This window comes from Pleurodeles waltl, chromosome 10 (genome assembly GCF_031143425.1).
Source record: "Pleurodeles waltl isolate 20211129_DDA chromosome 10, aPleWal1.hap1.20221129, whole genome shotgun sequence".
In the NCBI taxonomy this organism is placed as follows: domain Eukaryota; kingdom Metazoa; phylum Chordata; class Amphibia; order Caudata; family Salamandridae; genus Pleurodeles; species Pleurodeles waltl.
In genome coordinates, this window is record NC_090449.1 from 861,653,637 (window position 1) to 861,668,394 (window position 14,758).

At 44.8% G+C, this 14,758-nt stretch overlaps 1 protein-coding gene across 7 annotated transcripts in view; it reads right to left on the reverse strand.

Moving 5' to 3' along the window:
• The window catches only part of LOC138261974 (peroxisomal carnitine O-octanoyltransferase-like), a 580,533-nt gene that overhangs the window by 56,883 nt on the left and 508,892 nt on the right, over window positions 1–14,758 (reverse strand). For all 7 annotated transcript variants that reach the window (XM_069211577.1, XM_069211579.1, XM_069211576.1 and 4 more), the window contains 2 exons: window positions 345–423; window positions 157–250 (listed from right to left, as the gene is read on the reverse strand). In XM_069211577.1, coding sequence (XP_069067678.1) covers window positions 157–250; window positions 345–423 — 173 coding nt within the window. The remainder of the gene's footprint in view (window positions 1–156; window positions 251–344; window positions 424–14,758) is intronic.

The following is a 14,758-nucleotide window of genomic DNA, read 5'->3' on the forward strand; positions in this document are numbered from 1 at the left end:
ATATAACTGAGTCGAGGGCTGTGTCCACAGCCCACATCTCCGTTCTCATCTCACATTTCGTTAAGTGTTGTAAAGATTTACACCATTCTTAACATTTCCTCCCATTTGCTCAAGAGACATATAAAATATGTGTGTACAATAAAACAACAGAGTGACCTTCTTGAGAATGCAAGGTCAGTGAACAGTTCTGGCGTTGGTAGTCCGTCTTCTTTCGCAACAAGTAGCAGTCCAAAAAGATGACGGTCAAATCCTGCAAAAATAGTCATAAATGGTTGGTGCACAATCAAATGTCAGTACAAGGGAGAAAATAGAAATTGAAATCAAGTCCTAAAAAAGTGGCATACCTTTCCCAGCTTGACAGTCGTTCATTAATTTGTTGTTCTTTAGAAATGCTCTTAACAACAGTTGCTGACGTTCCAGAAGCTGTAGAGAAAAGATAGGACAAACATCATTAAAAACATCATTCATTTTCAATGTCTAAAATTACTGATGGTACCCATGCTGTAGTAACACTACGGATCTCTGCTGCCTTCTCTGCTATCAGCAGCGAAAACGAGCTACCCCAGGCCCCCTCTCCTCTCCCCAAGAACTCAGGGAAGCACCAAGAATACGGTCGACGGACATGTGGACATGCCGGCACCAAACCTCTGGTGGTGTGCAACTGTTTTGGGTTCCGGACTGCACGCAATCAGAATGGCAGCTATGGCAGAGGGCACTCCGCCACAGGACCCAACCAGGATTACATCCAGATCACGTTGATTGTCCACACGCAGCACAGCTGGCCCTGCAGCGTGGCCCTGTCGTCGACAGCCATGCCGGTGGGCTCACTCTGGAAGGCCAATTCTGCAACAGACTCTGCAACGGGTTGATGACCGGAGCTGATGCAGAAGGAGTGGAGTGGCCTGGTTGTGCGGAGGCTCCAGGCACCGCCAAAATTGAACATTCCCCAACCGCCAGGCATTGAGAGGCTGCCCTGGGCTCTGACTCAGACCGCTCTGATGGCGATGAGCGCCCGACTGGCTCCCGCCATAGCCTGAAGTGGTTGGGGCCTAGCAGGATCCTCATAGGCTGCAAGGCCTGCAGATTAGAGATGAGCAGGGGGCGTTCTAGCTACATTACTTGTGCCCTGATGCCCACAGAGGAGAGAGGACCACAGTATACACTGACAGCCTATAGCACTGCCCCTGGCCTTCCACCTGATTGCCTCCTACACCCCACTTGTCCCTTTGGCACCCAAAGCTGGCTCATATCTACTCCCAGGAATCCTCTCTTTTTGACTGTTTGCGGCAATGGGCTAATACTGGATGGTGAATGCTCACTCACTAGGGGGACAGACTGCCAAATGCTTTGCATGGTTGAGGGAATTGCACACCAGGATGTCCAGAATCATATAGGCCCCACTGTGCAACACCATACCCTGCGCCACTTATGCAGGAATGCGAAGCAATGGATGTCAAGGACCTCAAACGAGAAATGGAAGAATTGCAGTAGAGGGTCAACACTCTTGAAAAGGTTGGCGACTTGCGAGAGGAAGAGCTCGATGTTCATTGGCATGACCTTCTGGACCTCCAGGATAAAAACACCAAACTGTGCTACCAGTTGGAGGACCTTGAACATAGATCTTGGTGCGCCAGCATAAGGCTCAAAGGTGTTCCTCTCCAGGCAGCTTCAGGTAACTTGGACGAATATGTCCTCAGACTATTGTATCATGTTGCTCCAGATCTTGCTAAACAGGACATTATGCTGGCCCGCATGCACAGGGCAGGCCGACCTGCTAAATCCCAAGTCATATCCCAAGACATTCTGACCTGTCATCACTATTATAAGCAAAAGAAGGCAATAATTTCCACTGTACGAGATCGCAACACCATTGACTTCGAGGGCACCAGGGTTTGGCTATATCAGGACCTATCTCCCATCACTCTTTAAGACCATCGATTGCTGTGGCAAAACACAGACTTCTTGGAAGAACGAGGAATTTGCTATAGGTAGGGGCACTCCTTTCATCTTACATTTGTATAGAACAATGAAACAATGAGTGCACACACTCTAGAGGAAGCCAAAGCCCTGGTCGACATTCACATGCCACAAGATGCTGATAATGCCTGCCCCCCTCCTCCCTGCGGAGCCCCTCCCAATCCTTATCTGGCTCACAACATTCCATGTGACCGAGGACGAAAAGGCCCAACGAACCTACAAAGATGGAGAGCCACAAGGCAAGCGCAGCCCTTCTGCACTAGCTTCAACACCAGGAAACGGCCTCAGAGCCCAAAAACAACCAAGGGACAGTCCCCCTAATAAGCATCCACCCTATGGACCATACTCTGGTACACCTCAGCTTGGATGCTCTCCTGATTTAATGTAAGATATGCCAGGAAATCCCGTTCCTCCACATTGGGTTGTACCATTCTCAGAGGTGGAGCTCCATGTGCTACCTGACCGATGCACAGACAAGTCTGGCAGCCTCAACATCATCACATACCAATCATCACAATCCCGGGAGGGGACCACTTCAGTTACGTTATTTATTGTTCTTTGTGATATTTCTCCTTTTCTTTTCCTTCCCACTCAGCCCCTCAGGTACAGATATACCCCCACATGCCTACAACATGCGTTTTGAATGAGGAGGGTTGCAGCGGCTACGTTTCATATGAGCTTCCCCCACCACATGCTCCACCGGGTTATGACGAATGGTTAAAATAATCGGCTATAACGTTAGAGGTCTTAATGCACCAGTGAAGCGTGTAGCACTCCTCTTTGTTAAGGGAATCCAAGTGCGATATCGGCCTTGTTCAAGAAACACACCTCCTTAAGGTAGATTGGAGGCGCTTGCGATCCTGAGGGTTCAATCGTTAGTACTTCTCATCCTGCAAGTGGAAGAGAGCAGGGGTGGCAATCCTACTAGCCTTGCACTTCTCTACATATATATTATACTGTATGCCTTTATGGTTATACTATTTTTGTAAACCGACAGGCCAGAGCTATTAAACGAGTGGCCGAAATTGAAAGGCTGCAGAGTGTCAAACTACACCAAGATAAACTCACTGCTAGGGCCTTTGAACACTTATACCCCATGCTCTACTCAGCTGAGCCACTCAAGAGAGAGGATTCTGAGTTTTACTTGTGCAAGTCCCTTTAGATCGCTTAACTCCAGAGGACTTCACACCTAGACCGTGATATCAATATAGATGAGGTGTTGGCGGCTATCTCTCTACTGCAACCAGGCAAAGCCCCAGGGCACGATGGCTACACCTCTGACTTGTTAAAAATATTCGCAGCACTATTAGTCCCTCTCCTCACTCGCCTGTATAATCCATTCAGCGCCACTGGTTCCCTTACAGCCACCATGAATATGGTTACTATTACAGTACTCTCTTAACCGGCTAAGAATCCCATACACTGCTCATCATACCATCTAATGTCCTTATTAAATGTTGACACTAAGATTTTTACCATCATATTCGCAGTTCGTCTTGCCCCCTACAGGCAGAGCTGGGGGATCCAGACCAGGCAGGTCACATGTAGTGACAATACCAACATTGTGCAAGGGTACTGCTCGAAGAAAAATCTCCGGATCCAGTCTTTAGCCTGGGGAAAATTCGAAAGTAAGGAATATGCAACTAGAAGTCCCTATCAGATGGTCCCAATTACCTGCACTTCTGCTGTTGGTTGATGTAGAGAAGGCATTTGACCAAGTACAGTGGCCATACCTTCACTTGGTGCCCTAGAAAACAGATTTTGGTCAAAGGCTCCAACGCTGGATTTGGTGTAACTATATGGGCCCCATGCGACCGTTCGGGCTAATGGCTTGATGTTCGCCTGAGGCACTCCGCAGGGCTGTCCCCTATCGCACTCCTTTTTGCCCTGTACATGAAGTCCTTTGCAGAATGGTTCCGCAGAAACCCCACTAGAAAAGGTATAACCATGGGTGGGAGAAAACACAAACTTGCTCTGTATGAGCATAATGTTATGATAACTCTCAAATCCATTCACTTTGTTACCTCCACTTGTGGGTGAGCTGGAGGCCTTTGTGAAAGCCTAGACTTCCTACCCTTCAAACAATATTATCAAGCCGCCCAACTCTGTTAATTGGAGAAATAGGTCAGGCCCTGTTCAGAGAAGCACTGGTGCTTTATTGACCAGGCGGTCACAGGAGTCCATATTTGGAAGGTGCCTTGGCATCCTAAACTTCACAGACTGCCCTGGGTGGCATATTCCCCTGTGCTTAAAGCGACACTGGGCACCTGGGATAGGGTACAACTGCCAAAGAAATGATCTACCCACATCTCCCCCCAAACCCTGATAATAGGGAACCCTGACTTTCCTCCAGCTTGCCAGGGTACTGCATACATACAATGGCAGCAAGTCAACTACAAAAGAATAATTCTTTGACGAATATGGGCCAATGGACTTTGCAGAAAATCAGATTAAATATGGTCTCCTCCCAATCGCACATTGACAATACGCCACATTTCGCCACTGGGTTACACAACTGGCCATCTGGCCCCACGCTAGTCACCCTTACTGCTCTTTGAAAAGTGGATATACATATAAGCTTTTGTCAATGCTCCATTGGCCCACACCAAATCAGTGTCACAGCTGCTTTAGGAAAAGGAATGCCAACAATCTTTTACTCCTAAGGAATGGTCGGACATCAACTTGATAAGACCAGGGACTGTGCATACAGCCCCTTTCCCAAGAACTTTGAGAATTAACATTCCCAGTGTACACATGCAGAATGCAATGTTGACTGAGACCTCTTGGAAAAGATCACACATACACTTCTATCGTACAGCTTAGGCATCGTGACTGCTTTACTTCTTGGGTGCTGTTGATACAATACTGTCGGCCTGCCGACTTTTCCTCCCACTGCCTTAATGTATTCCTCTCCTCTCCTTCAGCTTGGTTTCCTTTCCATCTTTCTCCCACCTTCTGTTGTTACTCACTGGCTGGTGGGTATAAGTGAGATATTATTGTAATGTTCTCTTTTCAAAAGCCAATCAAATGGATTTAAACCTAAAATCACTGATATCTGTAGAGACGTGCTGGTCAGGAGCAAAGCTTCTTCAGTTGCTGTCTTGGTCTTGGACTCTAGGAAAGCAAGTAACACTCCAATTCATGGAGTTGGCGATGTGCCGTTACCCACCTTCTGCAACTCAGCCTACCACCCTCCCTTTCATCTACAGGCCCCCCAGGCAAAACAAGGAGTTAACTTATAATCCTTGCTACCTCACCCATTCAATAGGCCCACCCCATTCTCTTGGATGGCTTCAACCTACCAGACAACACAGACTAATAAAACAAAATGAGACACCCCCTTCATCTTTATCAACACACTCAAAGTGGTAGAGCAACTAACACATTTTCAAAGACCACATCATCAACCTTGTCTTCTCAACATCACCAACAATCTAATACAAGCCGCCCATATCCATGGACTGGACCAATCTCTTTCCTATCCCTCTCCCTGCTCAGCATCTTTCCAACAAACCAAGGTCAACACAAAAAAGAAGACTGAATATTCAGATTCTTCAAAGACTCCTCCACCGACAACTTAATGCTCATCTCTCACCCTCTGAAATCCATGACTATCGCCAACATCTTTCTTAACAACCTCAACACTTTTTAAAAATAAAATGTATGTGAACATCTATGTCTCACTTACAACAAACAAATACAAGCTAAACCTTCAGCACCCGTGTACTCAAAAGACCTTGCTCACAATAAACGATCCGTTCACAGCCAGTAAAGAAAATGGAAGACAATCTAATCTCGATGAACGCATGACAGTGAAGTCACTCAGAGCAACACACAGGCAGCTCATCACATCAGCCAAAGCAAAGATCTATACCAACACTATCAATGACAAGACCAACATAAATATTACGCTCAGGACAATCAAGCACTGCATCAACCCCCTGCCAAACCAACAGCACATCAACAACATCAAGCGTGCTTCATTTTTAATGCCCATACCTTCCCTTAGACTCCCAGAGGGTCAGCCTTCAAATCATTTCTTGCATACATCTCGCTGACATATTCAACTCCATCAAAGCCACTTCTTATGAAGATGATGCCTTGCCATCATCCTCCCTCAATGCTCTCTGTAGGGACGGTCTCTTACCCCTGCTCACCACTGTCAAAGTCTGCCTTACTGAAGTCATCTTCCCAGAAGCGTTCACAACAGGCCAGATCCTCCTACTTCTTAAGAAACTCACACTAGACCCTGATGACTTCACCAACTACCACCCATTACTCACCTAACATTAAATGGCAACTGAATAAATCTAAATTGCTTACCTGTAATCCTAGTTCTCCTTCAGGGGAATCCTCATCAAAGTCATATGCACTGAATAGTCCCGCCCACGCGTGGGGACCCCAAAGCACTTCTTAAACACTGCATATACATATGTATGTAGAAACTATATATATATATATATATATATATATATATATATATATATATATATATATATATATTAGAGATCTGCAGCCTATAGAGAAGGTAAACAAAAATGTCCACATTACATTTTTCTCTTTTTTTTAAAAAAAACGCAAGTCAAAAAATTCATGTTAATAATGAAAAGCTGACCATAGGAAACCTTCCAGAAACCTTTATTTAAACGGAAAAATGAAAGGGAATATGAATCATTGTTAACTAATACGTTGCCATTGAAATAGTAAGCAAAAAACTGGCACTGGGCCTTTAAGAACCTCACAGTACCCCCTGTATACCATCATGCTCCACAGTTGACAGTTAAGTCAGTTCATTTTTCTGGCTCCTTAAGTTAGGATTCTGGAGCACTGAACTATCTTTTGTTTTAGTATTTTGTAGGAAAAACCTTTTCAAGAACCTCCTGGTACCCCCCCCTGTATTTCACCATGCCCCACAGGTGACAGCTAGGTCAGGTCATTTTTATGGAGAAAAAAACAAAGGAATCCTGCATACAGAACCTGTTGAGAACAGCAATGGTTTCCGTCTCGGAGGTGGGTGGGTTGCTTATGACTTTGATGAGGATTCCCCTGGAAGACAACTAGAATTACAGGTAAGCAATGCATTCTTCTCTTCCAGGGGATCCTCATCAATAGTCATAAGCACTGAATAGAATAGCAAGCCCATCCCTGAACAAGCGGACTTAGAAGCCTGTCCTACTTAAGTATCTGCTTTAGCATCTGAATTCAGACAGTAAGGCCTAGTAAAGGTATGAGCAAATTTCCAGATAGCAGCTTTACAAATATTAGCAACTGTAACATTTTCCTAACAAGTTGCAGTAGCAGCTTTTCCAATTGTATAGTGTGATCTACATCTAACAGGTAATGACTTGGTAGCTAGCTGATATGACAGTATAATGCAATAAACAATCCATCTGGAAATAGACTGCTTAGATGAGGATAATCCTGTTCTCACCAGACCATAGTTTACAAAAAGGTGAGTTGATTTTCTAATACTCTTGGTCTTATCTAAACTGAATTTTAACACTCTCTTAAAATCCAGTGAATGTAGTGATCTCTCAGTTGGATTATAAGGATTAGGAAAGAAATTAAGCAGAGAGTTATTCTGATTGATATGAAAATCTGAAACTACCTTTGGAAGAAAACTAGGGTGAGTCTTTATTCAACTCTATTGAAATGAAACGCACTGTATGGTAACCCCGAACACATAGCTTAAATTTCACTTACCCTACAGGCGGAAGTGATAGTCATCAAAAAAGCCGCTTTCCAGGTGAGATGTTGCACAGAGGACTTATGGATTGGCTCAAATGGAGGGTCTATCAGTGTGGAAAGGACAATGTTTAATTCCCATGGAGGAGAGGGATTCCTGACTGGGGGAAACACCTTTTTGAGGCCTTCTAAAAAATACTTTACCACTGGGGTTTGAAAGAAGGATGTTTGAGATGGAGATTTCCTGTAAGATGTAATGGTTGCAAGGTGTACCCTGATCCAGGAGAATTGTAGCCCTGATTTAGCTAAGTGTAGAAGATACAGGATTATTATATCTTCTTGGCATTAAATTGGAATATAATTATTCTGTGTACACCACAAGTAAAACCTCTTCCATTTGAATGAGTATTATCTTCTACTGGAAAGTCTCCTGTCTTCCCTGAGAATGTAAATTCATTCCATAGAAAGTCCTAAATGTCCATATTGGAGGAATTCAGGATCCATGCTGACAAGTTCAGTGATGGGAGGATGGGGTGAAGTATCTGTTCTCCTAACTTGAACAGGAGATCCTGTCGGCAGGGGAGCCTCTTGTAGGGCCTCATAGAGATGAAGAAGGCCTATGAACTATCACTGATAAGGTCACTCTGGGGCTATGAGTATTATTTTGGTGTGAGATCAATACAGCTTGAGGATTACTTGTGGGATGTGTGGAATTGGTGGAAATGCGTAGAGAATTTTTCCTGCCTAATTAATCAAAAGGGCATTCTCCTACAATCCTGGCTGGGAGAATCTGGACGTGTAGTGTTGGCATTTTCTGTTAACGTCTCAAACAAGTCTATCTTGTGATATCCCCTTTCGCGAAAGATTTCTTGCAAAACATCGTCATTGAGAGTTCACTTATGATTGTCTTGAAAATTTAGTCTGAGATTGTCTGCCTGAAAGTTTTGAGCACCTGGCAAATGTATGGCCTTTATCATGAGAGTTCTGAATAGAAATCAATTCCAGATAGTCTGAATTTCGAGAAAGAGAGAGGGTGAGAATGAGTTTCTCCTCGTTTGTCCAGGTAATACACAATTGTCATGTTGTTGGTCTGGACAAGGATGCAGTTGGTTTTGTTTGCTGGGAAGAAAGACTTCAAAGCGAGGTGTACTGCTCTCAGTTCCAGCATGCTTATATGATAAGTCTTTTTCTTGTCTGATCAAACCCCTGTGTGTGTGTGTTGAAAGGACCCATGTCAGCTCCCCACCCTTGGAGAGAGGCATCTGTGATCAGAGTCTGACTGGGTGAGCCCTGATGAAATGGTATCCCTACCATCAGATTGCGTGGCTGGGTCCACCATGGAAGAGACTGACGTGCAGCTTAAGATAGCATCAACCTGTCCTCCCAGCGGGTGGAGAGCTGATTCCACTGATTTTCCAGGCATTGCTGAAAGGGTGTTGTGTACAACCTCACTTTCTGGACTATGAAGATGCACGAGGCGTATGACACCAGCAAAGATGCTATTTGTCTTGCAGAAGGATGACAAACCTGCAGAAGATTGGAACATTTCAAACTGATGGATGATAGTCTTTCCTTGTGCATCCAGCCTCACCCCAGATAGTGCAGTTTCTGTACTGGGTGAACTGTAGATTTCTGGAAGTTTATTCGAAGCCCTAAACGTGTGAGTTTCTACACAGATGTGAAAACGCTCCCTTATCTGCAATGGAGAAAAGCTCTTTATTAGCTAGTCGTTGAAATACGGATACACAAAGATCTTTTTTCTCCTTAAGAATGCTGCGACGACAGCCATGCATTTTGACAATATTCATGAGGCTGCTTTAAGACCAAAAGTATTGATAATGCTGAGATCCTACTTTGAAACCGAGAAATATGCGATGTTTCATGGAGACAGGGATATGGAAGTCTGCATTTTGAAGGCCGGTTGCACACATCCAATCCCCTCAAAGCCCAAGTCAACATTTCATAACGTTTCCATGGTGCATCTTGGGAAATGTATGCCCAGCATGACTAACAGAACTATAAAGTAATCTGCCTATTAAAGCAAGGGGTTCCCTGTATTGAAAATGCTGTTCAACTGTGATCAAGGCTCATGTGAGAGCCGAAACGCGTTAGGAGAATGAAGAAAGCTACCTTTTGCTGATGTGGAATAAAGCGCTTGGCAATTCAGACAGTGTGCTTCAGTGAATTTTTTCATTATATATATATATATTCGCTCATCTCTGTGCAAAAAGGTTTTGCACTACTCCAAGGGCCAGATTCACAGCTCCGGGGACACAGACATTGATTTTTTACATTTTTTTGCATTGATGTGCTCATTTAAAATGCTGTACAAATAAAAGAGAAAAAATAAGTATATATATATATATATATATATATATATATATATATATAACTATATATGAATTGGATTCATCAACAATGCCCTACATTGGCTTCCCCCCTACCTTTCCAACACCCCTTTGTTCAGATGGGCATATCCAGGTCTCAAAAGATGACTATCACCTTCAAAGTCCCCCAGGGTTTCATACTGTCCCCTGTCATCCTGAACCTCTACAAGCAGCCGCTTGGTGCTCTAACCACAGATAACAGCATATGCCACTGATAATCAACACAACTTTATAGTCTCTGCCTCAGACACCACATGCACATCAACCAGACCTGGATGTGATGTTCAGCGCCTACCCAAAGCTCAACCCAACCAAGACATCATTTCTGATATTTGCCAAGAACAACAAACAAGAAATTGTGCAAATCTGTCTCAATGACTTGAATGTTGACGGTTTCAAACCCAAACTTTCACTAAAGGCCAAGTCACTTGGATTCATCCTGGACAGCAACCTCACCCTCAAGGAACATCATGCCAAAACACAAGAACAGCTTGGTACGAGCTCTCTCTTCTAACAAAAGTGAAACAGTTTCTTCCTGAAAGCGTCTTTAGACCTGCTGTTCAAGCCCTCATACTTGTGTATCTGTATGGTGGTAATGTCCTGCTCAACTGCCTACCAGATTGAACACCATTAGCCCTTAGGGGTTCCTACAAGCCACATTAAGTCTCATCTAAGGCCTCAAGAAATATCGTCACATCACCCCCATTGTAACAGAACTCCACTGGCTGACCTTGCCGGTCCGCACCATCTTCAATACTAGCTTCATCATTTACAAAACCATCACAACCAGCACTTCTGCACATCTTGCAGACAAACTCACCATCTCTTGTGGTTCTTGGCACACCCACAGTCAGGGCACCATGATACTGCAGACTAAGAAGTATAAAAACAAAAAAACACAAGGCAGCAGGCCTTTGCCATTTATGCACCCAGGATTTGGAACAGCTTTCTCATGTCCATTAGGACCATGGCACTGCTGCACCAGTTGTGTAAACAGTTGATGACACACCTCCTTAAAGAACACCACATCAAACTGCATTCATCATCAATGAACCAGCTAACTCTCCTATTACATTTTGGCTTTATACTTTCTTTGACCTTGTATGGCGCTCTGCTGATGTGTGGCTAGATTTGCGCTATAGAAATACCACATATAAATAACACATGAGAACATTAGCACATGGAAGTCTCTTTCTAATCACAATAATTGAACCCAATGTTATCTATGGCTTTGGCCTGTGAGAGAGGTTGTGTAACATCAATGAATGATGAACGGAATTGACCAAGATTATGCAACAAATAAATTTACCAAAAAAACTATTAATTTATGAGTCTGCTGTGTGTGTATGAGGAAATATATACCAAAAATGACTGTCACTCTAGGAGAGAATGGGAGTTTTCTTCAAGCAGTTTTAATTTTGAGTTCCTGATATAAAATGTGTGCAATATTGTAGACTCAGTAAAGAGAATGTTCTGGCACAAGATGATTGAACTGAAGTGTCAGCAGACTCAGTAACACCACTTGTACAGGACAAATAGGTAAATTGGTTACAGGCACACAGCAACAATCTAAAAGTAATGTTTTGTAATATGGTATAATAATCAACAAGACAGAACAATGGTTTATAAGGTATTTACTCTAGCCAGAGAGAAGGGGCCCTTTAACATATAAGAGAAGTATCTCATAGTTGTTGTAAAATGTGCTTCACTAACCAGTGTGCTATTAATTTATAATTGTATGTGTCTGTTCTAGATGAATCCCAATGCATATAATCATGTTTTACCTTCAGGGTACAACAGAAGAGAGAATAGAAGAGAGAATAGCAAAGGAATTAGGAGCAAAAGGCCCCCTGTTGAGAAACTGCAAATGTCCTCACAAAAAATAATGGATTTGAGAATAATGGTGGTAACGCACTGCTTCATGGTGGCGTGTTGTTTTTACAGCCCCTTTGCAGGTGGTGCATCAAATATGTCCCCTCACGGCTTCCTGTGAGTGGGATTCGGTCCTTGTTCTACCAGCTTCACCTTTCAAGGGCTCAGGGGGGACTGGATAAAGCACCACTTGCCAGGGCAGGAGTCTCAGCAGAGAGGACGTCTTTAAAATAGGAGGCAAGCTCAGTCCAAACCCTTGGAGATTCTTCACAAACAGGAATATACCACAAAGTCCAGTCTTTTTCCTCTTTCAGGCAGAAGCAGTAACTGCAGGCCAACCCAGCAAAGCACAGTCACAGGCAAAGGGCAGTAAACCTCCTCCAGCTCTTCAGCTCTTCTCCATGGAAGAGGTTCCTCTTGATTCCAGAAGTACTCTGAAAATCTGGGGTTTTGGGTCCACTATGTGTACCCCTTCCTAACTTTGAAACAGGCAAACTTCAAAGGAAAGACTCTGTTGTTCACAAGATCCTACCTTGCCCTGGCCTGGCTTCAGACTCACACCAGGGTGTTGGAGACTACATTGTGTGAGGGCAGGGACAGCCCATTCAGGAGTAAGTGACCACTCCTCCCTCCCTCCACGCCCCCATGTTAACCTATGAGAGAGATAGGCCTTGCAACAGTGAAAACCGAATTTGGCAGCATTTCACTGTTAGGACATGTGAAACACATCAGTACATATCCCACCTTTAACGTACACTGCACCCTGCCAATGGGGCAACCTAGGGCCTGCCTTAGGGGTGCCTTACATGTACAAAAAGGAAAGGTTTGGGCCTGGCAAGTAGGTACACTTGCCAGGTCGGATTGGCAGTGCAAGACCGAACACACAGACACTGAAGTGGCAGGTCTGAGACATGTTTACAGGGCTACTAAAGTGGGTGTCACAACCAGTGCTGCAGGCCCACAAGTAGCATTTGATTTACAGGCCCTGGGTACCTGTACTGCACTTTACTAGAGACTTACTAGTACATCAAATGTGCCAATCAAGGAAAAGCCAATTACACATACAACTTACACAGGGAGCACTTGCACATTAGCACTGGTCAGCAGTGGCAAAGTGCCCAGAGTAACAAAACCAACAAAAACAGAATCAAGCATATGGTCAAAACATGGGAAGCAGAGGCAAAAAAAGACAAGGGAGACCACGCCAAGGATGCCAGGTCTAACACGTCCCCTCCCTAGCAGAACGTGGTGAGAACTACCCTACCTCATGGGAGTTCTCATCACTAAGGCGGAAGAATCTTGTCAGACCTTCAGCATTGGCGTGTTCTGTTCCAGGGCGATGTTCCACCATAAAGTCCATTCCCTGTAGTGAGATAGACCACCTTAACAGGTTTGTGTTCTCACCCCTCATCTATATTAACCACCGGAAGGCTTGTGGTCTGCTTGAACCTAGAAGTGAGTCCCAAACAAGTAGGGTCTTAGCTTCTTCAGCGTCCAGACCACAGCAAAAGCTTCACGCTCAATTGCACTCCCCCTACGTTACCAGGAAAGAAACCTCCTACTAATGAAGGCTACAAGTTGGTCTAGGCCCTCTTTATTTAGCTGTGCAAGTACAGCTCCCTCAGCATGCTCGAAACATCAGTCTGCAAGACCAATTTGTTAGAGAAGTCAGATGCCTTCAGCACGGGTGTCATGCACATGGCTGCCTTCAGGGCATCAAAAGCTGTCTGGCAAGCCTCAGTCCAGATCACCTTTTTTGGGTTGCTTTTTGGATGTTAACTCAGACAAAGGAGCAACAATAGTGCCATACCCCTTGACAAACCTCCAGTAGTATCATGTGAGGCCTAAACTGGCTCTCGGTCTGGGTCTTGGGAGGCTTCCAAGCCAGAATGGTGTCAATCTTTGGCTGCAGGGGTACCACCTGGCCACTCCCCACCTTGTGTCCCAAGTACACCACAGAACCCTGCCCTATTTAGGACTTACTTGCCTTAATAGTGAGGCCTGCCTTCTTCACAGCCTCCAACAGTTTGCAGAGGTGCTGCAAGTGATCCTCCCAGCTGGAGCTCAACACAGCAATGTCATCCAGGTAGGCTGCACTGAAGTCTTCCAAACCAGCCAAAACCTGGTTAACCAACCTCGGAAAGGTGGCAGGGGCATCTTTTATCCCAAATGGCATCACGCCGAATTGGTAGTGCCCAACGGGAGTGGAAAATGCAGACCTCTCCTTGGCCCCCTCACTTAGGGCAATCTGCTAATACCCAGACATTAAATCAAAACTGTTGAGATATCTGGCAGCCCCCAACCGATCCATGAGCTCATCAGCTCAGGGGATGGGGTGCGCGTCAGTCTTCGCGACCACACTGAGTCCCCGGTAATCCACACAGAACCTGAGTTCTGGAGTGGCACCAAGAGCAGCAGCGTTTGGGACCAAGACCACAGGACTGGCCCAAGGGCTACTAGATAACTCAATAACCCCAAGAGCTAACATTTTGGATACCTTATCCTTAATGCTGGCTCTAACCTTGTTAGTCACCTTGTAAACTTTACGTTTCACATGTGGACGGTACCCAGTGTCCACATCATGTGTGCACAAGTGCGTGACCCCTGGGATCAAGGAAAAGAGAGACGCAAACTGTTCCAATACTTGGCGACAGTCTCTCTGTTGTTCTAGAGTGAGTGAGGGGGAGAGGTTTACACCCTCCACTGAACCATCTTTCTCTTTGGTAGACAGGAGGTCAGGAAGAGGCTCACTCTCTTCCTCCACCCCCTCACCTGTTGCCAACAGCATAGTCACCTCTGTCCTCTCAAAGTGGGGCTTGAGGCGGTTCACATGTAGG